Below are 26822 nucleotides of genomic sequence, written 5' to 3' on the forward strand. Positions count from 1 at the left end.
ATGAAATATATTTAATTAAATTAAAAACTGTTACTTTTGAGATGAAAAAGATAAGTAGTCTTTGGTTGGGCCTGCCTTCAATTTTGAGAAATTTTAATCAGGATAATAAAATTAAATAATTTAACCTACGAAACATAGCTTTTTGACTTAGTTGAATTTAAAGACTCCAAGGGTTGACCTTCAACCGTTTGATATTTTCCTTTACCATTTTGCCAACTGAAATTTCGGAATCTGATTTGAAATTTCGAACCATACTAGATCCAATATTCCACATTTATATAAGCTAATGTAAAATTATCGAGTAAGAATAATATTTATATTATATCCACTCTAACACACATAATTATAATTAACTTAAAAAAAAAACACATAATTATAATTTTAAATATTTAATCCGAACCCAGTGATTATTATTATTATTATTTGAGGGCCGATTATTTTATTACTATCTAAATCAAAAATACGAATATAATATTAAATAAATAAATAAATAAATAAATAGAGAGAGGAAACGATTCCCTCCTCTCATGTTTTACACTTGAAAAATTTGGGGTTTTAGGGTTCTCTACCCATAACAGATTTACAGTTAGCACGACACTGTGAGAGAGGGAGAGAGAGAATGGACCAAGAAGAGATCGATAAAGTGGTTCTGGCGTACTTGGACAAGAGGGGTTTCAAGCAAGCTGGCCTCGCTCTTCAGCAAGAGAAGCAGCAACACGGCAAAGGCAGCAACGCCTCCTCCACTGCACAGATTGATCCTGATATTGCTAAACAAATCCTCTCTTTCGCTGAGTATGAACCGGATTCACTCATATTTGCATCTTCAATTTCCGCAGAATTTGAGCCATATTTAGTGAATATAACTTGTTTGGTTGTGTTTTTTTAGTTGGTCTTCAGCTCGAGTCGTACGAGAGTTTCACTTGGATTTATTAGCTGCAAATTGATAATTATTAGCTATCCTGATTAGACCGTTGCCTTTTCTTCTTATTGATATCGCCAAGTTGTGACTTGTGTGTTTCTGTTGAATTCATGAAAGTAAAATTGAAGAAGAGTGTCCATCCTCGTTGACAGGTGTTTAGTATTTGACGATCTTGTGTATATCATGATTTTCAGAGTGGATGGTCCTGCTCAGTACCAAGAAGGTTATAGCAAGCTACGGTCATGGGCTTATAGTTCTCTGGATCAGTACCAGGTGATTAATGCTTCTGTTTGCATGGTTTTTATTGCTTTCTGCGCTAGTAATTGTTTGTCAGCCGAGTGAAAGCTAATTCCTTTGGGTGCCTTGTACACATTGTCGGTGTTACTATGCAGCTGCTAATGTACCTTTGTTGCGCTCGGTGCAACTAACATTTAGTGGAGGCTCTAATCTAGTAATCTATGTTTGTCTTGATACTCTATTGGTTGTAAAGTTGTCTTTTTTGTATTTAACAAATAGCCTTCCCATTTATTAGTTTTATTTTGTTCGACTATGACTTAGTATCTTTTTGGGAGTTGTGGTTAGTATTCCTTTTGTGAATACACTAATACCAAATAAAAAGCATTGACTTGAATGGAATTGAAGAGAGAAAGTGAATATGGGAAGGAAGGTATCATAACTTAGAAGGAGTAAAGGTGCTTTTTTTAAATAGTTTGGATTAGGGTTGAAGAGTTGGGAATGATCTTGAGGCTACCATGGAGGCCAGGAAATATAGATATTCCAGTTTGGAAGATTTTTTCATTTTGAAATTGTATCATCTGCCCTTTCCCCTTATATCGTTATGGGGTGTCTTGATACTTTTATTGCAGAAAGCTTGTATTTTTTTTTTCTTCCAGCAGGTTGCCACTCCCCTATTTTGCTGTTATATTTTATATTTCCTATTAGGACTTATGTTGTTATAAAGCTGTTGTTCCGCAGCAATTTTAAATTTGTGCCATTAGTAACCGAAGGGTTGCAGCATGGTTATTCTGAACCCCTAGATGTATTAACTTTACTCTGTAACAACGCTTCCTATTGCCATGCAGCACGAGTTAGTTAGAGTCTTGTACCCAGTATTTATCCATGCATTTATGGATCTTGTTGCGAAGGGTCATATTCAAGAAGGTGAGTTACATACTTTTAAATTTCTAAAGAACATCATCAGTGCAACCTCTTGAAATCATTGCTTGCTTTCCAGCTCGATCTTTTTTTAATAGCTTTCGAGGAGACCATGAAGTCATGCATACTCGTGACCTTCAAAAGTTAGAAGGTGTTCTTTCTCCCTCACATCTGGAGGTCCATCACTTTCCTAAAATGATGACTTAAATTATGTAAGTTGATGCATTCAGGCGCAATCGATCCTAAAATCTCCTCTTGCTTTTATGCAGGAAATGGAATTTGCACATTCTCTAAGACAGAGCAAAGTGGGCATCAAGATATGCCAAGTAATCTCTCTCTCTCTCTCTCCCCCCCCCCCCCCCCACACTCAGAAAAGTTTCTCACCTTGTGAACTGTTATCTCGTCAAGTATGGTCTAATTGAAAACTATTTATAAGGCAGTTCCGTAGTTTTATGCCTAAAAGGGCTGGCGGATGGTTGCCTCTGGAGAATGACAAATGACAATATTAATTAAGAAAACAACCCCTATGTAGTATCTGTAATTACCAAATATTTCTTTGGAGGATCTACTTTCTGTAGATCACTATTTAAGATTAATTCTATTTTTCCATGATGCTCTATGGGGAGCTAAGCAAGAGAATTATCATATCAAAATTTGATGCAAAGTTCATATGAGTGGAGTAACATATTCTGATTTGTGCTTTTTTTGATAGAATACGAGGGTTCTCCTTTTGTTATCAGCTATGGGTGTGGTAGGATTTAGTTCTAGAAATATATGTAAGGCATACTTAAGTTGTTATTGCATAGGTAGAATTTTATTCTTTTTATAAGCATTTAATATTAACAACATATAACAAATGTTTCTAGACATGTTTTAGATAACTTTTTAGTATTACAATTTTTACATACTAGAAACTCACTGATGCTCTAATCATGAGTTATATGTACATGCTTAGCTTTTCAATTTTTCATTTCAGTACTCCTATGACCTACTTCTACAATACTTGCACAAATCTCAATCGATTACAATGCTTGGAGTTGTCAATGAACACATCAACTTTCAAGGTGCAGCTCCCTCTTCTTCCTGGTTCTTTATTATTTTCTTGGTGGTTTTTTCTGCTTTGACTTCTCCTTTTGTGCCTATCTTTTTCATGGGGAATAATAAACTAACTGTTTGTCTGATTTGCAGTTTCTCCTGGACAACCAAACTCCATTGCTGATGATGCTGAATATGTCACATTTTTTGGAAGTGACCAGGATGCTGCTAATTTGATAAACCAGAAAGAAATTCACTGGGGGGTGAGTCAGCAGTAATATAGGACTTTTTTTTAATCATTTTGCACTTTGTCTCCTTAATTTGAGTATAAAATTTGCATTATTTACAAAGTGGATGCTATAGATCTTCATGTTTGCATTACTTGAAATACCATGGAGGAGAGATTTAACTTGCTACAGTATTCTTTTGGATCTATTGTGCAAGTGGTGATAGCAAATGGTTATGTCCTCCACTACTTATACTTCATTAAGAATAGACAATCTCTAATTTTTTTTTTGGTTCTAGAATGCGTTGGTGGTCATGGAACAAGGAGTCTGTTTATTTTATCAGTTGGTACTAATATTATTATTACTTTCACTTAATGCTTTCTAGTTATTTTAATACATGTAGGTATAAAATTTCAAGATGCAATCAAACTAGTGGCTTATTCTCAAGCACCTATTTGTAGTTGTAGCTTTTCTTAAATGAAGTCGGGCTTGTTCATGCAGGATCTTGCTTATCAATAGTTCAAGCTTGCTCCATTCTGTTAGTAGTGTAAGAACGAGAACTTTTCTTTCTCTATATGCTGGAGTTTTGGAAGACATGGTGGTGATAGGTCCAAACAACTGATAGATAATTTAATTAAAAATGCTTGAGTTGGTATTAAGACATTTAGTTTGTTTTTTGTTTTTGTTTTTTTCGCCTGTATTTTTCAGTATCTTTGGTATAGATCCTTCCCATTTATTGCTTGTAGAAAAAAACATATGTTTGCTGGAAGAGTATCTTATTGTGGCATTCTTGTACTATATAAATGTTACAGTTGCTTGAAGATTCTTTGGAAGAAAGGTTGGAAAAGACAGGGGCTCCTAATATGGATTCCGAAAAGGCAGATGGAGAAGCGAGAGAAGGTGAACTGGAAGAAAATAAGGTTGTTTGCTTGTATAGAGATATTCCTAGTTCTCGCAAACTGTATTACCGACAGAAGAACCTTCTCTTTTCCTTTTTCGTCTAGCTGAACAATATTTTCTACAATTTATTTCCAGAAAAGATCTGATGGTGGCAAGCAAGGCACTACACCTAAGAAGTTGAAAAAGGATAAGGTTGTTGGTGCTACGGCAAAAGCTCATCGTTCAGATAGTATTGCTGCGTCTGGAGCACCACGTGTAAAACCTGAGCTAGCATTGCCAGTAATGTATATCTTAAATAACCTTGTGGAGTTGTGCTTTATGTCTATAATGTCTTTCCCGTTTCATGGTAGACATTAGCTTAATCATTCTAGGAAGCATGTTATTTTAGACAATTGGTACTCCTGACCTCTCGATATGTTCTTTTTATGCCAAGTTGCTTAAACAATGTTTATAATAGTACAAATCTGGATTACTTGGTTCTTTAAGTTCCATGAGATTGTGTCTATGAATATATGTCATGTTACTCGTTGATGCAAGTACTGGCCTGTCCTGTCTCAATTAGATTCTGAGCTTATGTGATGCTCCAGTGACAGGCATGGGATACTAAAATCATGTTGCAAGTTCAACTTAAACAGGGTTCTATAGATATTATCATAATAACTGAAGTTTCTTGTTGGCGAATTTGGTAAATATAATCATGTTGCTTATAGAGTTTGGTTTAGAAGACCCTGCTTAAACTGAATTGATTTACGAATTTGGCGATTAATCAGTTTTTTATGTTGAGTAAAAGGGTTGGGAGGCAAAGGATCAGCTTCCATTGTTGAGTTAAAGGGTTTGGGGGAGAGGATCAACTTCCAATTTTGAGTTTATAGGATCTGGAGGATGTTGTGGTATAGATGCACTAGCATTTTTGGTTTTGTATTCTAGAATAACTTTGATTTTTCCTTTTTCCCCTCATGGAAAGAGGAATCTCTTTATGGGGTGGGTGATAGATCAGTTTCCAATGTTGTGGTTCAGGGGTTTAGGCTAGGTGTGCATTGACACAGTGGTACTTATATTTGCTCTATTCTTTTCTTTTCTCCTTTAGAAGGAAGAAGGAAGGGGCTAGGTAATTGACTGGTTTTGTTGGTTTTTGGTTGCCTGGAGTTATTTCGAACTGTTTTGTAATCAACTAAAATGCTTCTTCTATTGATGTGATTAATTTATAGTTCCTATCTGTCCCTGTAATTAATTTATGTGATTGAATGATATTAACAATTTTAAGTGAATCTGCTAGCTAATTGGGTAGAGAATTTTGACTAACTACTTATTTTCTGTACGTTTTAGACCTGTAGAGGTGGAACAGTCTATCCTTGAAGATTTGAGAAACCGTGTGCAGTTGAGTAGCATGGCATTGCCTTCCATTAGCTTATATACTTTTCTCAACACTCATGACAGGTGCTCTTTTCATAATGAAATAACTATCTAATTTACTGGCAGTCTACACTTATCGAAATTATAGTGATCACTGGAAACTGTTACTTTCTACAGCTTGAATTGCGCTTCAATATCTCATGATGGGTCAATGGTAGCTGGTGGATTTTCAGATTCATCATTGAAGGTTTCGTATTGTTCTATGTACTCTATTTTCATAATCAGTTGTCTTTGCTCATTGATGTGCTAATTTAAGTTCAATGGACAGGTTTGGGACATGGCAAAGCTTGGGCAGCAGAATGTAACCTGTATGTTGGTTTGTTAGCTCTCTCCACCTTTTTAAATAAGGGTCAATTACACCTTTACACCAAAAGTATGTCCCAATTTTCAGAAATAAAACACACTTTCGATTTTGATGTATTAGTACCCATTAAATGTATTCTGTTTTCAAATCTAGACTGGGCGACTTTTCTACTATTGGATACTCGCGTTCACAGTCTGAACTTCATTATTTTATATCTAGTTCAAATTCCATGTGGATGTCAGACTGCCAATGCAACTATCCGGTACCGGAAAAGTCGACCCAGTCTGGATTTGAAAATGGAATAAATTTATCGGGAACTAATATGTTAAAGTCGTAAGTATGTTATATTTTTAAAGGGTAAATATGAGTTATTGTCCCAACGTAAGCATAACTGCAAAAAAGCACCCAACATTTTTAAAAAATAACGTTTGTGACCCAAAAATTATTTCGAAGCTCGAAAGATGACGTGTCTCAGCGGAGCTCACGTGTGGCATGTTTGATGTGGTCTTGAAAACTGATGTGGAAGTCTTATAATTAAAAAAGAAATCAGAAACTCAAGCCCTTAAACACGACGTTGTTTTGCATATGAAATAATAAAAAAAATCAAAATTAAATTTATAAATCCATCTCATACCACATGTGTGCTCTGGCGAGACACATCATCTGCTGGACGCTGGAAATAATTTTTGGGACACAAACACGAATTTTTTGAAACGTTGGGTACTTTTTTGCAATTATGCTTACTCTGGGACATTTTTGTTAATGCACACAAACGCCAGGACAATAACTGATATTTATCAGTTTTAAATTAGGCAAACTTTGGGTGTAAAAGTTAAATCCTCCCATTAATATTATTTGTATGTGTCTGTATGTTCTTGATAGACCGTGGCATCTGTTTTCTTTTCTTTTTCTTTTTCTTTTTAATTGAGTCAGTTATTTATTCTTAGTTCTTCTTGTCAAATAGTTTGGGCTAAAGGCCTATAACGTGTGCATGGGCTTTTAGGGTTAGGGTTTCCTTTTTACCTATTTAATAGGCTTATCATAGTTAGAGTCGTTTATGTGGAATCATAGTATTGTTTAGGACAGCTATTGCTGTAGGCCTCGGTGAGGAGTTTTCTTTTAATTTCTATCATTTATAATATTACCGTTCAGTTCTCGTTCCTTCTCCACCTTTACTCTATCAATTGGTCCGACCTGCCATGGTTGCTACGACGCGCAGCACCGAGTCTCGACTGGATTATTTAGAGAAGGTGGTGTTAGAGTTGCAGACATCGCTGACCTCCCTTACCAAAGCAGTCGACGCTAACCGTTCTGCCATGGAAACTCAACTTGCAGCCATCTTGGCCGCCGTGTCTTCCACTGGAAAACAACCCTTCGTTCCAGATGATCCCGGCGACTCTTCCACTGGGAAACAGCCGTTCGTTCCCGACAACACCAACCCCACCACTATTCCGATTCAAAAATCTGACTTACCCGGGTTCGATGGATCTGATCCCGTGGGCTGGATTGCTCGAGCCAACCAATATTTTCTCGTCCATTGCATTCCCCCGGCCATGAAGCTGCAGCTTGCTATTATCGGCATGTCTGGCGCAGCTATTTCCTGGTTACAACTACTCCTGCGTCGTAACCCCAACCCGGCATGGCCACAATTCACCCAAGCCTTATTGGCGCGTTTCGGCGATGCCTCCACGCTCAACACCTACGAGGCCTTGTTTCTATTACATCAAACAGGATCTCTGGAGGATTACATCGCTGCTTTCGAAAGCCGCGTGGCCCAGCTGCCTCCCCTTTCAGATGACCAGTGCTTAGGATATTTCCTCGGTGGTCTCCAGCGTTCGGTGCGAGAGCAGATACAGGACAACGCTCTCACTGACTACACCTCTGCGGTCAGCGCAGCGCGCCGTGCTGCCCGTCCTAGTACCCCTACCGTGTTTTCCCACCGTGTTACCCCTCTCACAGCCGGCCAACCAACAGCCACAGCTACCTACTCTTCCGACTCCACGGTTTCTGCCGCCTCACTACCTTTAAGCAAGGCCAAAAACTTTCGCCAACTGCCGCAATCAGAGATTCAAAAACATCTTGCCGCTGGTACCTGCTTCCGTTGCGGTCTGACTTTCGGACCCCTTCACCGCTGCCCGCCTAAGACGTTGAACGTCCTTGTGTGTGATGAATTGGGGGAGCCCGAGTTCGATGCACTACACCAGCATGCGCCTGTTGAGGCATCCTATTTCCGGTCCATACTTCAGCCTTGAGGACAAGGCTGTTTTGTCCGGGGAGGCTATTGATAGACCGTGGCATCTGTTTTCTTTTCTTTTTCTTTTTCTTTTTAATTGAGTCAGTTATTTATTCTTAGTTCTTCTTGTCAAATAGTTTGGGCTAAAGGCCTATAACGTGTGCATGGGCTTTTAGGGTTAGGGTTTCCTTTTTACCTATTTAATAGGCTTATCATAGTTAGAGTCGTTTATGTGGAATCATAGTATTGTTTAGGACAGCTATTGCTGTAGGCCTCGGTGAGGAGTTTTCTTTTAATTTCTATCATTTATAATATTACCGTTCAGTTCTCGTTCCTTCTCCACCTTTACTCTATCAGTTCTACTTTGAATTTCTGAGTGATGAATTTATCATTAGCAGAAAGTTGTTTCAGTTAGGAGGACTTCTATTCATAAAAACAAGATGCAGTATGGTGATTAGCGGGTCTTAGCCCCTGTCAGATTTCAGTCTTTTAGTTGCTTCATGTCGATCTTATCCCCCTTTCAATTTTTTATGTGATTTTTGCCATTCATCTAAACATACGTAAGTTTGATCTATACAGTCTTGTCATTCTGATTCTAGGGAAACTTTTGGTGAAGATTTTTTTTATATTATCTCGCTAGTAATGTAGGTGATAATATTTTCATGCCTTTTTTACCCTATGGTTTATTATATTGGTAACATCTATCTTTCGTGGTCAAAATATGATGTATATATGTTTATCGATGTATGTTGATGTTGACTCTAGATCGTCAGCTCCTTCGCAGGGTGAAAATGAGCTGGCTGCCAATGAGCCTAGCTCAAGTTCTGGGGGAAGAAGTTACACATTATTTCGAGGTCATGCTGGACCTGTACATTCTGCCACTTTTAGTCCATTTGGGGATTTCATTCTGTCTTCTTCATCAGATTCGACAAGTAGGTTATAGTTTGCAATTATACTTTCTTTTGTTTCTCTACTCGTTTCCCAGAATCAAATAAGCAAGAAATGGCATCTAATTGCAGTCCGACTGTGGAGTTCAAAATTGAGTGCAAATCTTGTCTGCTACAAGGGTCACAATTACCCTGTATGGGATGTACAGGTAGGAGTAAAAGCGTAATGCTTCAATTGTTACGATTCCTGCTACTCTCATATTCATTTAGCCTTGCAGTAAATTGCTAGTCCTTTCCCGTACACTTTATTGGACAAACAGAAAAGAAGATATCCATCTTCTATATGAATTTTGTTCTATGCATGCGTAGACTAATGTATATCTCGTAATCTCATGCAGTTTAGTCCACTTGGCCACTATTTTGCTAGTGCTTCACATGATCGCACGGCAAGGATCTGGTCGATGGACAGAATACAGCCTCTCAGGATTATGGCAGGTCATTTATCTGATGTGGATGTAAGTATTTCATTTGGTGGCTAGCATGCTTGTTCTACTAGTACGATCTTCAGTAAATTGAAGAAGTTATATTACCTTCTTTCATTTCCATCTTTCAGTGCGTGCAATGGCATGCAAATTGCAACTATCTTGCTACCGGATCTAGTGACAAAACAGTGCGCCTATGGGATGTCCAGAGTGGCGAGTGTGTTAGAATATTCATTGGTCACAGAAGTATGATCTTAAGTTTGGCGATGTCACCTGATGGTCGCTATATGGCATCTGGCGATGAAGATGGTACGATAATGATGTGGGATCTCGCATCTGGTCGCTGCGTTGCCCCATTCGTCGGCCATGGCTCTTGCATTTGGTCACTGGCTTTCAGGTAGAGTGCTCTTTCCTGCATCTCCTACTCAATTTTAAGGTCTTGTATCAAGTAGAAGACGGCTTCTCAGTCTTTTAACCGTTCACTACCTTCCTTTCAGCTGTGAAGGCTCGCTGCTAGCTTCCGGTTCTGCTGATTGCACTGTGAAATTATGGGATGTAGCTACAAGCTCAAGAGTGCCAAAATCAGATGAGAAGTAAGTTTAACTACACGACATTTTTTTTTTCATCATTATTGTTTCATATATAATCGGCTCTGAATCCTCAGCGGCAAAAATGGGAGCACGAGCAGACTGAGATCACTGAAAACTTTGCCCACCAAATCTACTCCCGTCTACGCTCTGCAGGTAATTTCCATCACTGGACCTTTAATCCTTCGCTTTATCTAACCGAATCAAGTCTTGATTGCTTTGGTGACTGCTTGTTTTAACAGTTCTCCAGAAGAAACCTTTTATTTGCTGCCGGCGCTCTCTCAAAGCAGTCGTAGATCAATCATGCGGCGCCTCGGGTTTGGAAAATCTTCAACTGACTATGATAATGGTGGAACGACTGCAATTTCTCCATGTTGCTTTGTCTGAGTATCAGTTTCGATAACTTTGATATTTAATTTGTCCACCTTACTTTATTTATGGTGTAGAACTAGTTTCTGAGTTATGCATTTCTGGTTATATTATTCTTAGTGCTGGGTTTTATGACTCCCACCTAAGTAAAATAGGTGGGGAAGATTATTTGAGTTGCATAATTTTTTGAATTGGGCGTTCTGCATTTTGTCAGCTTAACACTATATTTCTAGCTGTATTATACTTCAGTTTAGGAGTTTTATTGATGTACATGATATGAGTATTTATATTTATATAGAGGAGATAATATAATAGCATCAATGTATTTTAGAGTAATGCTAATATATTAGTCATAGGGGTGGGACGGTACGGTATACTTTATTAAATCGACCATACCTTATATCTTACCTTTACTTCCGGTATGGAGAAAATTCATACATTTACCTTACCTTTACTACGGTATACCTTAAGTACGGTATGGAGAATATACAAAACCTTTACCGTACCTTTATTTCGGTATACCTTACCGAATTTAGGTATATCGTATTTTCACGGTATACCGCACTTTAACGGTATACCAAAATAATCGGTATTACCGAAATTGAAAAAATTCAATATGGTAAAAAATTGATAACTAATTTATTTAAAACATGTTTAGATAATGAATAATATTTAACAAATATATTAATGACATAGTAATAGTTATATCAAATTGTATAACTCATAGAAGTATATAATTTTATCATATTTATAGTCTCATACTTATATATTCATAAATTATATAATAAATTATATTTATGTTATAAGTTGGGTATAATTTAGTTTAGAAAAATAATCATAATTATATATACTATACAATATAACTATGTAACTCACGTCACATGATTATGATAATAAAACTATGTTATTATATATATAAACAACACTATCATATAATTCTAAGATACTTATATTATTTGATTATATCTATAATCTCGTACTTACATATTCATATATTATATAATAAGTTGTATTAATGTTGTAAGTTAGATGTAATTTGTTTAAGAAAATTATTCATATACTATACAAAATAACAAAATTAATATTGTCTACATCTCAAGTCTCATCAATTAAACTTCAACAAAAGCAAATTCAAATCTATATTATATATAAAGCAGCAGTTCTAACGGTTAGAAATTCCCGGTAATTTTTTTGACAGTTTCCTTCCCAAAATTTTAGGATTATTTGAACGAACGTGGGTAGATTTTTCATGAATCAGTATTTTTCTTCCAAGATTTCAGCAACAATTCATTTTTTTTTTTTATCAAAATTTCAAGCAGATTTCAGAAAACAAGGATAACAGAAACAAGAATTTCAGTAATAATCCAACAACCACAAAAACAAAATTAATTGAAATTTTTTATCATAAAAAGGGAAATGATTGACGATAATTTCTTAAGAAATTGAACAAATTTGTTTTACACAAGAAATTTCTTAATTCAAGATCTTGAATGTGCTTTTTTCTTTTTCTTCTTAATTAAAGAAAAGATCAAAATTTTGAATAGTAAATAACTTGAATATGCTTAAGCAATTGAACGAATTTGCCTTACATAAAAAACTTTTCTGTAATCATCTTCTTTTTCTCTTACTGAGAGAAAAGAACTTGAATAACTCCGGTGAAAGAAAAAGAGAAGAAGCAGAACTGGTGCTACATCTCCGATGCTATTGCATTTCAACGCATTCACTTCAACGATTTGGGACTATCGACACATTCAACTTTACATAATTCGGAAAATTGCAGTTTCACCACTATTGTTTATGAAAATTAAGAACAAAATGATGAAATTATTTTGCAAAAGAAGAAAGAAAAAGAAAGAAGAAGAAGATTACGCTGCAAAAAGAAGATGAAGAAAAAGAAAAGGACGATGTTGTAGAAAGAAGAAAGAAACAAGCGCAAGGAAGAAGAAGAGGACTCAGGACGCAGCGGCGCTGCATCGAAAATGATGGAATGGATGGAGTAGGGTTACCTTATTTTATTTTATTTTATTTTTTCATTTTATTTTCATTTGTATTTTTTTTAATTAATTTTGGAGTATTTGAAGATAGGCTTTTAATACTTCATTAGTTGATTCTTTGAGCCCAATAGTTAAATCGAATCTTTAAATTACCAAAATTAATTTTGTTTAATTTAATTAAAGATCTAAAACTATTAATTAAATTAAGTGTGGGATATTGATTAAAATTATAAAAATTTAAATATGGTTTATTAAAATTATAAAAATTTAAATATGGTTTATAATTATTATTTTTATATGTATTTGTGTATGAAAATATTTATTTATTTTTTATAAAATGCCTAATATTCTGTAATTATAATGTGTGGTATTAATTATAATTAGTAATAATTTAGATATTCATATAATTTAAATATAACTTTTATATTTTAAATCTAATATTTACATAATGCATATCGTTTTTTTTTTTTTAGAATTTACATAATGCATATCAAGTTAAAGTTCTTATCACAATCTTTAATTTGATATGCATATCAAATATTTTATAATTAGTCAAATTTCACAATTTTAGAAAAAGAAATAAACATAAAAATAAGAAAATAAAGAATAAAACAAGAAAAAATATAGTTACAAATAAACCTTCAATTTTATTATAATCACAAAATTGCCACTCAATTTTTAATTGATGTGAAATTGAAAGTTGGATTTTTAATTTATTATTATAGATTTATTTATGGGTATCATATTCAACATAAATCTATTATTATTTGTGGGCCGTGCATCACACGGGGAGGATGTACTAGTATTATATTATAATTGTGTTACAATATCAATATAAATAATTCAATTATATTAAATTATAAATTATATGTAACTTATAACATCTATATAATTTACTATATATTACATGAATGCATACAATTATGAGAATATAAATATCATCAAATATAGTATGTAAGTTATATAAAAATAATAATTTTAGTTATATATTATAACCATACTATAATATCAAAATAAACAATTTTATTTTATTGTATGACTTATACTACTATTTACTATATTTTATTTGTTTTTGTATCATTTGATGATATTTATAAATTCATGTATAATTGTATATATATTCACATAATATAGATTATATACATCATTTTATAAAATTTATAAATATTTTTAAAAATATAAACATAAAAATATATATTATATATTTTAAAACTATAGATTTTGATACGATATATACCGCGAATTTCGGTATACCAATATATACGGACAACTGCGGTATATCAGAATAAGGTATTGTACCTTATTACCGGTATATACCGAATATTAAGGTATATCAGAATAAGGTATGATACCGCATCACCAGTATATACCGTAATATTCGGTATACCAGTAATACGGTATCATACCGTGTTTCGGTATATACCTTTAATACGGTATTTATTGATTTTTTCGGTATATACCGCGGTATCGGTATACACCGGTATACCCCGGTATCTGAAAAATTCATACCTTTACCTTACCGTAAATCTTCGGTACGGTATCATACCTTGCCAAAAAACCGGTATACCTTTAATTCGATATTTTATGGTATTTTACGGTACGGTATGGCCGGTATACCGAATTTTCGGTATATTTTTCCAGCCCTAATTAGTCATATATGAATATAATAATATTATTTTCTAGATCAAGTGAATATGGATTGGAAATTGTACATTTTACACACAAAACACAATTTTCTTAATTTCCGTGCTAAAAAAAGATTTTAAGATAGTTGGGACGGAGGGAATGACAATTTATGAAGTATTAAAACAAAAATAAATACATAAAACAAAAAAGATAATGCTAACGAGGTTAAATGTGAGTAGTGCTCACATAAGGGATGTAGCACAACTAGAGCTATCAAAATGGACCGAAAGAGGCATCGGCTCAATGGGCCTGCCCGGTCCGTCCGTAGTTTTGGCTAGGCTGGACTAGGATTTTTTAGGCCCAAAAAAAATTGGGCCAAATTGGCCCGACCCATGCGGGCCATGCGGGCCAAATTGGCCCGATCTGTTAGTTTATAGAAAATATGCGTTTTTCCCAATATAATAATTAAAATAATTCTAATAAGTAATAATTAGCCAATTAGAATTTTTAAAAATCATTTAATTATATTTCCCTAATCTGCTAGTGTTAGACTCCTAGTCTACAGATCATTATTAAAATAGATTCTTTTCTAATTCAACATATTAGGAACGTTATTAAACTTTCAAACATTTTGGTGGTCTTTTTATTTCGACTTGAAATGGAGTAATATTTTTGTATTACTGAAATAAATACAAAATTTGTGTTAGACTCCTAGTCTTTCAGAAGATGGGCTCGCGAATAATTTGACTGCAACTGAAGTGCAAAATTACATTCTTCCATCACAATATCATATCGAATCTGAATCGGCTTTGGAGCCATCAAGTGACAAGCACTAAATTACAATGAAACATAAATGATCAATACAATCCTTGTAAAGCCATTTCAAATTCTTGTTGACCCAGAGCTAACAATCCTTCATAGAATTTTGGATTCCACAATCGGACCTGTTCATATTTCTCCTTGGCCCTAGTATAGTTCTCTTTTACCGGATCTTCAAGTTGTCCATCTATAAGCATTCTTTTTTCTGCTGCATACATATGAACATTTCCCAAGTTGAATAAAGCAAGAACAACCACCTCCTGAAACTGAGGCTCGACCTTGTCAAAAAGTCTTTGGGCCTCCTCACTAGTCACCGTTTCCTCAAAGGCATTAGAACATGAATCCACTCCCAGCTTGCTAAGATCAATACAAGCATCAGGCCAACGTGGGCCCGGAACAGCTCTGCAAACTCAATTAGCCAATAAAGATTCAAAGATTACCATAGGCGGCAACAGATATTTGGTCTTCATGCCATTTTCATTAGAGACAGAAGATCTCAGCGATGATCTCAGCTGATGATTGCTCTTCTTTCTTTTGTAACATAAAATACCAATACAATTTCGCCATTTCAAATTCGTGTTGACCCAGAGCTAACAATCCTTCATAGAATTTTGGATTCCACAATAGGACCTGTTCATATTTCTCCTTGGCCCTAGTATAGTTATCTTTTACCGGATCTTCAAGTTGTCCATCTATAGGCATTCTATTTTTTGCTGCATACATATGAACATTTCCCAAGTTGAATAAAGCAAGAACAACCACCTCCTGAAACTGAGGCTCGACCTTGTCAAAAAGTCTTCGGGCCTCCTCACTAGTCACCGTTTCCTCAAAGGCATTAGAACATGAATCCACTCCCAGCTTGTTAAGATCAATACAAGCATCAGGCCAACGTGGGTCCGGAACAACTCTGCAAACTCAATTAGCCAATAAAGATTTAAAGATTACCGTAGGCGGCAACAGATATTTGGTCTTCATGCCATTTTCATTAGAGACAGAAGATTTCAGCGATGATCTCAGCTGATGATTGCTCTTCTTCATTTTTTAACATAAAAGATCAATACAATTTCGCCATTTCAAATTCTTGTTGACCCAAAGCTAACAATCCCTCATAGAATTTTGGATTCCACAATAAGACCTGTTCATATTTCTCCTTGGCTAGTTCTCTTTTACCGGATCTTCAAGTTGTCCATCTATATGCATACTTTTTTTTGCTGCATACATATGAACATTTCCCAAGTTGAATAAAGCAAGAACAACCACCTCTTGAAACTGAGGCTCGACCTTGTCAAAAAGTCTTCGGGCCTCCTCACTAGTCACCATTTCCTCAAAGGCATCAGAACATGAATCCACTCCCAGCTTGTTAAGATCAATACAAGCATCAGGCCAACGTGGGTCCAGAACAGCTCTGCAAACTCAATTAGCCAATAAAGATTTAAAGATTACTGTAGGCGGCAACATATATTTGGCCTTCATGCCATTTTCATTAGAGACAGAAGATTTCAGCGATGATCTCAGCTGATGATTGCTCTTCTTCCTTTTTTAACATAAAATACCAATACAATTTCGCCATTTCAAATTCTTGTTGACCCAGAGCTAACAATCCTTCATAGAATTTTGGATTCCACAATAGGACCTATTCATATTTCTCATTGGCCCTAGTATAGTTCACTTTCACCGGATCTTCAAGTTGTCCATCTATAGGCATTCTTTTTTTTGCTGCATACATATGAACATTTTCCAAGTTGAATAAAGCAAGAACAACCACCTCCTGAAACTGAGGCTCGACCTTGTCAAAAAGTCTTCAGACCTCCTCACTAGTCACCGTTTCCTCAAAGGCATCAGAACATGAATCCACTCCTCAGGCCAACGTGGGTCCGGAACAACTCTGCAAACTCAATTAGCCAATAAAGATTTAAAGATTACCGTAGACGGCAACAGATATTTGGTCTTCATGCCATTTTCATAAGAGACAGAAGATTTCAGCGATGATCTCAGCTGATGATTGCTCTTCTTCATTTTTTAACATAAAAGATCAATACAATTTCGCCATTTCAAATTCTTGTTGACCCAAAGCTAACAATCCCTCATAGAATTTTGGATTCCACAATAAGACCTGTTCATATTTCTCCTTGGCCCTAGTATAGTTCTCTTTTACCGGATCTTCAAGTTGTCCATCTATAGGCATACTTTTTTTTTGCTGCATACATATGAACATTTTCCAAGTTGAATAAAGCAAGAACAACCACCTCCTGAAACTGAGGCTCGACTTTGTCAAATAGTCTTCGGGCCTCCTCACTAGTCACCGTTTCCTCAAAGGCATTAGAACATGAATCCACTCCCAGCTTGTTAAGATCAATTCAAGCATCAGGCCAACGTGGGTCCGGAACAACTCTGCAAACTCAATTAGCCAATAAAGATTTAAAGATTACCGTAGGCAGCAACAGATATTTGGTCTTCATGCCACTTTCATTAGAGACAGAAGATTTCAGCGATGATCTCAGCTGATGATTGCTCTTCTTCATTTTTTAACATAAAAGATCAATACAATTTCGCCATTTCAAATTCTTGTTGACCCAAAGCTAACAATTCCTCATAGAATTTTGGATTCCACAATAAGACCTGTTCATATTTCTCCTTGGCCCTAGTATAGTTCTCTTTTACCGGATCTTCAAGTTGTCCATCTATAGGCATACTTTTTTTTGCTGCATACATATGAACATTTCCCAAGTTGAATAAAGCAAGAACAACCACCTCCTGAAACTGAGGCTCGACCTTGTCAAAAGGTCTTCGGCCCTCCTCACTAGTCACCGTTTCCTCAAAGGCATTAGAACATGAATCCACTCCCAGCTTGTTAAGATCAATACAAGCATCAGGCCAACGTGGGTCCGGAACAACTCTGCAAACTCAATTAGCCAATAAAGATTTAAAGATTACCGTAGGCGGCAACAGATATTTGGTCTTCATGCCATTTTCATTAGAGACAGAAGATTTCAGCGATGATCTCAGCTGATTATTGCTCTTCTTCATTTTTTAACATAAAAGATCAATACAATTTCGCCATTTCAAATTCTTGTTGACCCAAAGCTAACAATCCCTCATAGAATTTTGGATTCCACAATAAGACCTGTTCATATTTCTCCTTGGCCCTAGTATAGTTCTCTTTTACCGGATCTTCAAGTTGTCCATCTATAGGCATACTTTTTTTTGCTGCATACATATGAACATTTCCCAAGTTGAATAAATCAAGAACAACCACCTCCTGAAACTGAGGCTCGACCTTGTCAAAAAGTCTTCGGGCCTCCTCACTAGTCACCATTTCCTCAAAGGCATCAGAACATGAATCCACTCCCAGCTTGTTAAGATCAATACAAGCATCAGGCCAACGTGGGTCCGGAACAGCTCTGCAAACTCAATTAGCCAATAAAGATTTAAAGATTATTGTAGGCGGCAACAGATATTTGGCCTTCATGCCATTTTCATTAGAGACAGAAGATTTCAGCGATGATCTCAGCTGATGATTGCTCTTCTCGGCTGTTTTACTGGTTTCGTTACTATTGTAATTTCAATACAGTTTCTTTTGTAATCTTATCTCCTACTTTTCTGTTTCATTGTAACTACGCCCGCAAGCTTGTAATCCAACATTTGTCGACTGAGGACTCCGCTTGTTTAAGATCGGTTGTACAAGTTACAAACACCAAGTCTTCATCATTGTCCTTGTATTTGATCAGCAATGCCTCTAACGCTGGAAAACTTTTATGAACAATCTCTCTTAAATGTTTAAAATTGCAATTAACAAGCATCCTTTCAAATCTTACGGGTAGGATAACCTTTTCTCTAGCTACCAATAATTTACCTATATTATTTTAGTCGATCTTTTGTGGAACTATCTCACTAAGTAATATTCTTTATGGAAAAAGTAACGCTATCTAGCAAAAGTATTGACAAGTGACAAATGCCATGTGCTATGAAATTTTATGATTTTCGATTAAAACCCTATATTTCATCTTATTTCACGCGCAATATTTTCTGAAGCAAGAAGCAATATTCAATCTGATAGATCGTTCACATAAATTTCTATAATTGTTATTTTATAAATAATATATATGACCAAATTGCATGTGTAATTAAAGATATACAAAAGTGTCATGTGAGTGGTCTATAAGAACCCCATCTTGAAAATATCTAGCTATATCTTGTCTCTACTACTCAAATAAATAAATGACCAATCATATACGAAAGATAATATTTGTCTACATAATCGTAATTAAGATGCACTTAACTTAATGGTCGATAATACTGCCTTCGTCCCATGAAGCATGACACACTTCTTTTCGGCACGGGAATTAAGAAATTGATATTTTGTGTGTTAAGTGTAGTAGGTGAAAAAGTGAAAATGTGAATAAAGAGTAATTTTTTTACTACTTTTAAAAATATATCATGCTTCGTGGGACAGACCAAAAAAGAAACTGTGTCATGCTTCGTGAGACGGATGGAGCAACGATGAAAAACTAAAAATTGAGATGTAAAAACATTTGGAAGTGCATGATCCCACAAATCTTTTGGGTGGACATGATTACCCAAAAAAGGAAATAGCCAGATTCATTTTTTCTTTTCTCAGCCAAAGCCATATTGGCCCACTTATTTTAGTGGTTGACTCCTTGACCTTGGTGCTCCTTCACCTTCACTTAACTATATCCCTCTCCTCAAACTTTCGTATTTTACCTTATAGTAATTTTTTTAATATTTCATTTATATGGATTGTTAATATGTTAATGTTAAAAATGTGGAGGAGTCACACAATATGCTTTATCAAAATATAATTTTGAATCCAAATCATGACTCCACTCGCAACGAATTTATCTCACTTTTATTATATACTCCCTCCGTCCGCGATATCGTTTCCACATTTGTCATTTCGGTCCGTCCGCGATATTGTTTCCACTTCCATTTATAGAAGTAGGGTCTACAAACTTTCACTCACAACAATAGTGGAACTCAAACCTCACTCACTATAATATCCATTACTATCTATTATTATTTACTGTTTTTCTTAAAACTCGCACCGTTCACAATGTGAAAACGATATAGCTGACGGAGGGAGTATGTGATAATCAATCTCACACACACTCATATGTGTATATATTTTTCTTAAAATCCGCACCATTCACAATGTGAAAACAATATCGCTGATGGAGGGAGTATATGATAATCAATCTCACACACACTCATACGTGTGTGTGTGTGTATATATATGTATGAATGTGTGTGGGAGAGGGAGAGGGAGAGGGAGAGAGTAGAGTTAAGCAAACATTATTGCTTTGGAGATTTCGATTTGATATGGGTTACCATAGAATTTGTTGCTATTTGGTTTTGATATATGGTGAGTAGATGAGATGAGATTTCCATTTAATATTGGTTAGGTTAACCATATCGTGTCAGTCCAATCAACTTAGATCATGTTAGCCACTACTCGTCTTTCAAACTATTATTATTGCAACATATATAAGATCCAAATTACAGAATATTCGACCTACTACCATCCATTATATATGCTAGCTACTTACGTATATGTATTTGTCGTTAGAAAATGGATCTTATTGAAACTTTATCTAAAGAAATTGGGTTAATTACATATAAATTACTGAACTTTCAACAAATTTTTATTTTACATATGAATTTAAAATTTCTATTAAAATTATTATTATATATATATATATATTTTTTTTTGCATATTTGCTATTTTTTTTTCACACGGTCATATTTATATCACACAAGTATATTCATATCAAGAGAGTATACTTATGCCATGTAACCATGACGAGTAGTGTTCGATCTCAATTCATGCATGTTTGTTTCAATTAAACTTAATTATCCGAATTTGACCTGATAAGTAGTCGAGCAAGTCCAAATATTATTTTTGAAACTCGATATATCTTGTCAAACAGAACATGAACAATATTATGTTTGGTTAGATTAAACTCATTTACAATATCTTATTTATGTACAACGTGTACGAGCTTAGACCCATTTTAATGTAGTATTGTTTTGAATATAGTACTCGATTTGATAATAATTAAATTAAATATTAAGATGAGGACTCACCATTCACCAATATAAAACAAACACTGATAATTACATTCCTATGCATCCCATTTTCTTATTCGATGATTATTAATTTGTGGGTTAATAGTTATAAAGTCGTGAAGCACAGCACTAAAATGCAAAAGTAATCGCCACCAAAAGTGCTTCATATATATATGTCTCGTAAAGCATTTGCAAAGTCGCTAATTAATCTAAGGGATAATTGCGTGAAAATACACAAACTTTGCAAAAAATTCATATTTGACGCGAAGTTAGGATTTTACATTTTAATACACCAACTTTCGTTGTTGTTCAAATTTGACACGACTTAATTCTTAAAAATTCAAAAAACAACCCATTTTTGTAAATAATTATACAAAGACCCACTTATGTTATTATTTGGGACATTTAAACCAAAACAAGATATTTCCTTATGATGTTTTCTTTTAATATTTGATCCGCGCCTAAAATGGTTTAAAAGAAAACATCATAAGGTTATATCTTGTTTTGGTTTAAATGTCTCAAATTATAACATAAGTGGGTCTTTGTATAATTATTTACAAAAAGGGGTTGTTTTTTAAATTTTTAAGAATTACGTCGTGTCAAATTTGGACAACAACAAAAGTTAGTGTATTAAAATGTAAAATCCTAACTTCACGTCAAATATGGATTTTTGGCAAAGTTTGTGTATTTAGGTGCAATTTTCCCTTAATCTAATTATTAGTTTACCTTTTATTCAAAATCTCCAAATCATTTGTAAAAGTCATCGTTTTGCGTCTAAACAAAGCAAAATATTTATTGCTCTAAGATTATGGACATATTTTGGGGGCGATCGATCAAGATAAATTTGTTTTAATTTTTAAATGGTCCGAATGAGTCAAAATATGTCCAACGATTTCGAATTAAAATTGATATCCGTTGGTATACTTATAATGTCACTAAAATTTGGATTTAAATTGATATCCGTTGGTATAATAATAATAATAATAATAATAATAATAATAATAATAATAATAATAATAATAATAATAATAATAATATTATTATTATTATTATTATTATTATTATTATTATTATTATTATTATTATTATTATTATAACATGAATGCACGCGATGACATAGCATGTGATAAATGGAACATCCATCAGTTGTGCACATGTTCAATATCATTTATATTATTATATGATCGAATATTAAAAGATATCGGAAAAAGTTTATTTTATTAGTAAAACCCTCTTATTGTTTACGATTAAGGGTGAAAATGGTATCTATCTATTTTAAAGGACAAAATATTAAAAAAAAAAAATCATCTTTTATAAAATACTATAAATTTTAATTATTTGAATTTTTTTAAATCCTTATGTCGAGCATTAATGTATTTTGTACGAAATGCTCAACTGTCATGTTCGCAGTAGTCGAGCATTAATTAACACATTTATAATTATTGTTCGTTTCGCAGTGATCGAGCATGTCGAGCAAAGTTCATTATTCGAGTAATATAAACATTGAGATGAAACTTCAAATCTATTAACTAAAGACAACTTTGTCCTTTCACGCTAAAATTAATATATGTAGTAATTTATAAAAAAAAAATACAATGAGTATTTTTTATCTTTTACTTTTAGAAATAGGTAAAAACATAGACCTAATTGGTTCAACTGAAAGGTCTTAATAACAATAATAATAATGAAATGAAATAAGGTCTTAATCGCTCTAGTTTATTCCTGGTCAAGAAAGAAAGCTAAGAAAAAGAATTCATTTGAAGGGTCAATTGATTCATCGAATATTTTGTTTCATTGATTTCATGCTTAATTTTTAATACTTAAACTCCAGTGTTTCATTATATTATATTGTCATAACTATAATTGTTGTACTCCTCAAGCTTAAATTTTGTTACGAGTTGTTGATTATACACCTCTTGTTATTTTAATTAGAATGCACTAATTTAGTAAATAATTAACTAGCTAAATACATATTATATTTATGCCATCACATTAAGAGGTGGTCTGGGGTACAATCGGTGTACCATACAATCGGGTTGACCCGCATCCAAACTCTAACTCACATCCTGACCTAAATCGTGTAAATGACACTATTCGATTATTACAAATGACACTGCATGTAATTGATATTATTATATTATACAAATGACACTGCGTATAAATGACACGATAACATTGTGAATGACAATGTTCAGAAATATAAATGACACTTCTTGTAATTGATTGACAATGTAAGATTGTAAATGACACTATAATATTTTAAATGACACTATAAGATTAAAAATTACACTACAATATTTTAAAATGTTACAGTATCATTTATATAATCAAATAGTATCAATTATAGGCAATGTCATTTGTAAAATTGAATAGTGTCATTTATACGGTTTGGGTCAGGATGTGGATTCGAATAAGAATGCGGGTCAGAGTCAGGGTGCGGATCAATTCGATTTTTCGATATATCCGATTGAACTCAAGTTTTTGTGTCAAATTAAAGGCCATTCATGCTCTAAAATATGAGGTATAATTAACTGATGTAATAAACAGGGCCGGCCCTTTGATTAGGCCCAAGGGGCAATGGCCTAGGGCCCCCAAATTTAGGGGGCCCCAAAAAATGTATAGCCCACTAGTATTATTAGCCCAATTATAAAAAAAAAAAAAATTATCTGTAACCTATTCCTCCAAAACAGCAAGCAACGGCTCTCATTCTCAATTTTCTTTTTTTCCATACGCTGACTAGCTCTAAGCCTCTAACGTCTCTCTCTTCTCGACTTCTCTCAATTCTTGAATCGTGCTGCTCATCTGCTCTCTCATCTCCTACCTAATGTTACAGGTTTACAGATATCTCAAATTTGCTACAACTTCTCGAAGCTTCTTCTTTAGGGGCCCCTTTTTTTCTTTTCGCCTAGGGCCCCCAGAATGTCAGGGCCGGCCCTGGTAATAAATGAGAAATTAATACATTATCGAGTGTCCATGGCTCAATGGATAAGGTGTTTGGCTTCTTAAATGAGAAGAAATACATTCATAACTACTTCACGTCTTCTGCATGAGCCTCTCACGAGTCCTTTATGTTAATAAGAAATCAAAAATATTCTTATAAGTGGATACCTTAATTATAAAGAGGCAAAATTAAAGTTCATAGGCACAAAATTAGTAACATATATAAAACTTAGTCATCATTACCATAATCACCCTAATAGTTTACAAATTTAAAATTTGAAAAATCATCGATTACAAAGAACTAGATAAAGATTGTGCAGTGTGCACGATCACAACTTGACATTCATATCATTTCTATGAAATTATCGTTGTTGTTGTCATTGCAACCATAAAAGCCGTCGACCATAGAGGATGGAGGAAGTATAGATTGATCCCATAATTTCAATTTCGGTTATAAACTCCATATATAGTTTAAATTTTCAATTTGTGATCAACTCTAAGAAATTTGTGTTTAGGGTTTGAATTTTTCAATTTTGCAAAATCTAAGTTATCATCATGTGTACAAAACAGAATCGATCACCAACTCACCGTGGGCAAGTATAATGTGTCCACCACTGATGTGACAATTTTAATTTGGAAAGAGAATTAACATATCTTACTCTAATTAAGATTGTCATATCAGTGGTTGACACATTGTACTTGCCCACGGTGGGTAGGTGATCGTTTTCTGGTGTACAGAATGCAAATTGTTCATGTATTCGCACTATCGCACAGTTGTGCGACGCGCAAGCAATTTCATTTACACATTTTCGAGGTATATTTACAAAAAAAAAAGAATATTTCAATGATAAAAATTCACTTAACTTCACCTTAAAAAATAATTTGATTTTACGTGTGAAGTCTATGGCTGTTTTTTGGGTTGGCAACTTGGCCCCAACATTTCAAGTGTTCTAGGCGAAAATGAAAAAGGGAGCCAAAAATGAAACATTAAAACTTTGTTGCCATCTAAAAATCATAGTTATATAGCTGCATAACTTTAATGTTAGCTATAAAATGTAATATAATAAATAAGAAAAAAATGATCAAATAATTTTTGAAATAATTTGAATCGTCTATAATTTTTTAGAAGAAAAATAATCAATTACATCTTCAAGATCAAGTGTTTAACCAATACCTCATTTTTAATGCATAAATTTGCTAGCTCATTTACTATTTCTTGAAATATAGCAGAATACAAATATGATTTTATCATTTCTTTTTTGACTGATGATTTTATCAAATTTAATTTTGAAAAACTTTTTATCTATTTAAGCTAGAGTGATCGGTATAATTAACAAAATTATATATATATATATGCAATGCAAATATTAGAAAAATAATACGAAATTTTCATGAACTCAAGAACTTCACCAATACTAAACACATTTATTATTTTAAAAATAAATTTTCAGCTTCAATATTATTTCTATAATATAATTTTAAATTAATAAATTTAAAATTATCAAGTTATAACTAATAGAAGTATTTTTAAAATTTGAGGCCTTTTTCCTTATGTGCGCCCGGCCTGTTTTTAAATTACTTTTATTAATCAAAATCACTATTTTCCTTTATACGTATGCCTCTCTATTTAACGTAGCGGAAAACAAAATGGGACACACCGAATTTGTAAATCGAAAAAATATTGAGTTTTGCAATAAAAAGATCGATCCATTTTTTTGTAGAATAAATTTTCGGGACACGTTAATTCCATTTAACGTTTATCGATTTTTTTAATTGCGATGGATTATTCTAATATTATTAATTGTACTTTAAAATCGAATGTAAATCGTAATATATGATAGAATCAACGAAATAACTCTTCGACTAAAGTAACCCACAAATGTAATACTCTCTTCTGTTTTTTAAGAATAGTCTCAATTTTTCAATTTTCCATTTTAAGACAGCCACATAAAATAATTGCATTCCATCTATACATTATTCCATAATAATTATTTTTGTATATCGATTTATTTATTTATTATGTGATGAACTCCTTTTTCATTCACAATATAATTAAAATGGTTTTAACAAATAAAATCATGAATTATTTTAAAATTATAATTTTAACATGATTTTTGAAGTGTGACAAATTAAATCACCATATTTTCAATTTTTATTATTGCATTGCCCCAATTATTTTTGGTTGTCGGATTGTTGAATTAGAGCATACGTGGATTAGTTCGCATGTAATATTATGTTATGACGTAGTTTATAATAAAATTGCAGAATACTGAAATTTTAGATGTAAATACAAGATACAATCCCTTTATAATTTCGACAAATATTTCATTAAAATTGTATGAAACGATATCGTTTAAGCCCCACAAAAACGACGTCGTCTTTACTAATTCATGCAAGCTTTGGTTCAACATTTCGGCAATCAAAAGAATTTGGGGTACAAAATTACAAAAATTAAAAAGATGGTGATTTAATTCATCACACTTTAAAAACACGTTAAAATCTTGATTTTGAAATAATTTGTGATTTTATTTGCCAAAACTTATATAATTAATTATTATTTCATCCGACTCACTAAGTATGACTACTTACTTTTGGACACGCTTATTAAAAAAAAGTAATTAAATGATAAAAATGATGAAAAGGGATGAAGCTCTCAACCTTTTTTTGAGATAAAGAAATTTTCTTTTATAAATGAGCCATTTGTAATGGATCAGTCCAAAATAATAAAAAGATTATGTTAAATAAAATAAAAAATATTATCAATAATATTATTTTTAAAATGAAATTATTTTTTTAACTTACAAGTATATTCAACTAGTTTTATTATTAAAACTCGTATAGGTCTCTA

At 33.6% G+C, this 26822-nt stretch overlaps 1 protein-coding gene across 2 annotated transcripts; it reads left to right on the forward strand.

Moving 5' to 3' along the window:
* The first annotated feature begins 487 nt into the window (after window positions 1–487).
* LOC130987979 (transcription initiation factor TFIID subunit 5) lies at window positions 488–10781 on the forward strand. Of its 2 annotated transcripts, none has more exons than XM_057911712.1 (19): window positions 488–792; window positions 1114–1192; window positions 2002–2080; window positions 2154–2251; window positions 2344–2400; window positions 3051–3138; window positions 3263–3372; window positions 4149–4256; window positions 4372–4520; window positions 5563–5673; window positions 5767–5836; window positions 5918–5957; window positions 8960–9118; window positions 9206–9282; window positions 9472–9588; window positions 9687–9952; window positions 10053–10148; window positions 10220–10298; window positions 10385–10781. In XM_057911712.1, the coding sequence occupies exons 1-19, from the start codon at window positions 620–622 to the stop codon at window positions 10436–10438; spliced, it is 2010 nt and encodes a 669-aa protein (XP_057767695.1). In that variant the 5' UTR covers window positions 488–619; the 3' UTR covers window positions 10439–10781. The 2 variants fall into 2 exon arrangements, with proteins under 2 accessions (XP_057767695.1, XP_057767696.1); XM_057911713.1 differs by having other exon boundaries at window positions 10244–10298.
* The last annotated feature ends 16041 nt before the right edge of the window (window positions 10782–26822 follow it).

The sequence above is a fragment of the Salvia miltiorrhiza genome, chromosome 6 (genome assembly GCF_028751815.1).
Source record: "Salvia miltiorrhiza cultivar Shanhuang (shh) chromosome 6, IMPLAD_Smil_shh, whole genome shotgun sequence".
NCBI lineage: Eukaryota > Viridiplantae > Streptophyta > Magnoliopsida > Lamiales > Lamiaceae > Salvia > Salvia miltiorrhiza.

Excerpts from the sequence above, each read along its gene's own strand:
- LOC130987979 (XM_057911712.1), top strand. The coding sequence starts at position 620 with ATGGACCAAGAAGAGATCGATAAAGTGGTTCTGGCGTACTTGGACAAG. Across the intron at positions 2,081-2,153 it reads GAAGGGTCATATTCAAGAAG|CTCGATCTTTTTTTAATAGC; the intron begins GTGAGTTACATA and ends CTTGCTTTCCAG. Across the intron at positions 9,953-10,052 it reads ATTTGGTCACTGGCTTTCAG|CTGTGAAGGCTCGCTGCTAG; the intron begins GTAGAGTGCTCT and ends CCTTCCTTTCAG.